We start from the raw sequence: 3,493 nt of genomic DNA, 5'->3' as shown, positions 1-3,493 counted from the left end.
TCTATAAATCGTGGGTCAAGGGCCAGATCTCGCTCTTCATTTACATTTCAGGTTCCTCGGGAGCAGGAAGGACATACCTGACGTACAAGTGCGATCATCTCATCCAAGACAATGTCAAAGTCTCGCCCAGCGGCCGGCCAGTCAGAGCGAGCACGACAAAGTATCTCGATTGCGTGTTTTCTGTTCGAACCGGTCAAAGACGACGCCCAGCCACTCCAAAGCGTCCTCGCGGCGCTGATCTTGCAAATCGCCGAGCAGGACACCCCAAGCTCTATGACGCGATCAGTAAGGAATTGGAAAAGCTTCCCAACGACAACGAAGAGAAGAGGCTGCAGTGTCTCTGGGGAAAAACTGATGGTGAAGAAGTTCGAGAAGACGTCGGAGCATTCCCGCGTTTTGTATATTCTACTTGACGGGTATCGAGCAGATGGAGGAGGAGGAACGCCTGAAAATGTTGAAGCGGTTTCAGGCTCTCGACGGCGACAAGAACTTTGTGACAGCAAACCCTTGGCTTATGCATACAGACGCCCCTTGATCGGCATCGTCACCGGGCCTGCAGAAAAGGCACAGTGTCCGAGACTGTCTTGGTCGGTGCTGGAGAGTAGGAGGGTCGATGAAGACGAGTTGTCGCTGCTGCTGCTGCTGCTGCCGTTGTTGTTGGTGGCAGTATGTTTGCTCCGCTTGGTCGAAATTGGACCATATATGTAGTTTTCCTCAGAAGCATCTACGCCGTGCTGGTGCTGGTGCGCATGCTGGCGTTTGCCTTGGCCATGGAGAATGGTACTGTTGTCGGAGAAATCGTCGTCTTCGAGGTGAGTGGCCTTTGACACGGCGGGTTTGTGGATAGGCCGTTTCGACAGCCTGGGTGTGGTGGTGGTGGCGGTGGTTGGAGGGAGTCGATTATCCCAGAATGATTCGACTTCTCCCCACATGAGGGGCTCATGAGACGTGATTTTTACGGGGATCTTCTCGGCTTCAGAGGTGGAAGAATCGGCAGGGGGGGAAGCGCTGGTATTGTTGTGAGGATGACACGCCGCCGCGATGGCCAGACTGCAACTCCCGGCAATAGGCATGCCCGTCTTGAGCTTCATGCCCAGCCCAAAGGTCAAGAGCGCCAGGACCAGCAGGCTGCCCAGGACAATGGCGAAAAGAATGGCTATGGGCGAGTATCCACACGTCACGAGGTGTCGAATGTAATTAGGGGCTTGGGTCACTTCGGCACCGGTATAGTCGGTCATGGTGACATTGACGACAAAGAGACTTTGCGAGACAAGCCAGTGCAGCATGAGGCTGAACAGGACCAAGGGAAGGCCGAAGCGGAAGGGCAGTTGGAGGAAGTAGCCCGAGCGTTGGGTGCCCTGGGGGCGGGACGAGGACACGCGTAGCGATTTGCGGCTGAGGGAGTAGCTTGTCCATTCGTGCGCGAGGAGCATACACGTAAACAGACCGTTGTAGGTGAAGTAGAGCAACGAGAGGATCAGCTGGGGAGTGTTGGCCAGCACGACGTTGGCAATCAGCGACGAGGTGCCGGACTCGGAGGCCGAGCTGGTGATCAATGTGCGGCCCGAGGGGCTACCAAACCCGATCGACCACAGCGACGAGAGGGTTTTGGAACCGACCATAGCTCGGAGGCCCGTGGAGAGGTAGCCGGTAGCAGTGGCTAGAGCGGCTATGTACAGAAGCAGGCAAACCACCCAACGCCGTGGGCTGACGGCGCGGGACCAGCTGGGGTAGAGGTTGCCTGGGTATTCGACGATCCGTTTGGCCGAGTCGCGGTGCCAGAGGCGGGTGCCGAGTTTCTTGACCCGCGACGCGGGAACCAGGCACATGGCCTGAGACGTGTCGTCAGGCTTGTCCAGGAAGGAAGCCACGGCGTCGCCCATGGTCAGCAAGGGAGGGTCGTCCTTGTCGAAGGCGAAGACGACGGTCAGAGCCATGACGGTCAATTTGACCAGGTTGAGAACAATCACGAGAATGGCAATGCTCACGCTGAATTGCAGGCTGCATTGCTCTTCCGAGGGCTCGGCCAGACAATACGACACATCGGCTCCAAAGGGCGTCCAGGTCTTGTTGGACAAGGCCTGGCTCAAAACGGCCGGGTCGTCGCACACGCGGTCGCAGACTCCCGTGGCCGTGCCGTTGTCGGAACAGACCCAGTCAAAGGGCTGAGAGCCGCCGCAGGTGAAGTCGGAGTAGAAGCGGGCGTAGACAAAGGGGACGACGTCGGTGGCGTTGTCGTAGTTGAGGTAGTTGACATTGTCCGTCCAGAAGAGGCCGTCTCGGGCCTCGTAGTCGAAGCCCGAGACGGGGTCGGACACGAGGAGCACGTTGCGGTAGAGCGATTGGAAGCCCTTGGTGTAGGCCCTGATGCAGTCCGTGGCCGTCAGGTTGTCGAGGTCGCCGCGACGGGCCGCGTCACGCAGCTGGATGGACAGGTTGGCGAAGGTGGTGATGGGGATGGACAGGCGGGAGGCGTCAAACCCGCTGCGAAGCATGAATCCCGCGTCGGCGTAGTTGAAGCCGTCGAGGCTGGCCGTGGCCGTGGTCGACTGGAGGAAAGCCTCGTCGACGGAGAAGACGGCATAGTTGTTGGCAGTGGTCGCGGTGAAGATGGCCGAGTTGAAGAACAGGTGCAGGGGCAGCGAAGACACGCCCAGGGCGAGCCACAGGACCAGCCGCTTCCCCGGGATGGAGCGCAGGTTGTGCAGGCTGGGGACGCCCACGTCGAGCCATCGGCCGGCCAGGTGGGCGGCGTTGATGTCGGCGCGCGTGGGTGCCGAGAGGCATTGCATGCAGAAGTTGCTGCCGCTCAGGAGGAGGGTGCTGAGCATGTTGATGACCAGGTGGCCCCAGGTGTCGAGGTCTTGGATGGCGGCGCATTGCTGAGCGTTGGCGCCCTTGCGGAGGATGAGGCCGCCATCAGTCGTTGTCGTCGTCGTCGTCACCGCCCAGATGAGGGCGCTGAAGTTGACAGCCAGGACAGTGAAGCAGAGGCAGGTGAACAGGCTGGCGCTAGCTTTCCAGCCGCGGGGAACGACGACGAGGCTTCTCAGTCCCATCAACAGCCTCGACCCTCTCTGTGTACCGAGTATTGATTTTGACTCTCTCCGGAGCCGATTCTTCGATCCTGCCCCTTGATATAATCCCTCGTCCGGCCCCCAAACAGTGCCATCAAGTCCCGGGGGTCGGTGTTTCAGGTACACGTTGAGACGCCCCAAAGGGGCAATACACAGCGTCGTGAACTAGGTGAGACACTCCCCCAGTCAACAGTAATTTCTTCGACCGGCTAGCCGCCTCGCGCCGCCTCTCCACCAACGTGATTACGATATATCACACTTGCTGCTCCGGCCGCCCATCAGCCACAAACCCCGGCAGCCCCTTCAACGCGGCCTCACTCCCTTTCCTGATCGAAAATAGTCGGGGATAAAACACAGTTCGAGGTATATAATATCACTAGCAGCCCTGCGCAGGCCCGCGTCACACCCCAAAATCA

At 59.1% G+C, this 3,493-nt stretch overlaps 1 protein-coding gene across 1 annotated transcript; it reads right to left on the bottom strand.

Moving 5' to 3' along the window:
* Positions 1 to 512: 512 nt before the first annotated feature.
* Positions 513 to 3,059, bottom strand: PV07_07697 (uncharacterized protein; the record flags this gene model as incomplete). Its single annotated transcript, XM_016394802.1, has 1 exon — positions 513 to 3,059. One exon carries the CDS (start codon positions 3,057 to 3,059, stop codon positions 513 to 515), a length of 2,547 nt encoding a protein of 848 aa, XP_016248221.1.
* Positions 3,060 to 3,493: the final 434 nt, after the last annotated feature.

This window comes from Cladophialophora immunda (assembly GCF_000835495.1).
Source record: "Cladophialophora immunda strain CBS 83496 unplaced genomic scaffold supercont1.4, whole genome shotgun sequence".
Classification (NCBI taxonomy): Eukaryota; Fungi; Ascomycota; class Eurotiomycetes; order Chaetothyriales; family Herpotrichiellaceae; genus Cladophialophora; species Cladophialophora immunda.
The sequence above is the reverse complement of the archived record's forward strand: the minus strand, read 5'-3'. Positions and strand labels throughout refer to the sequence as shown.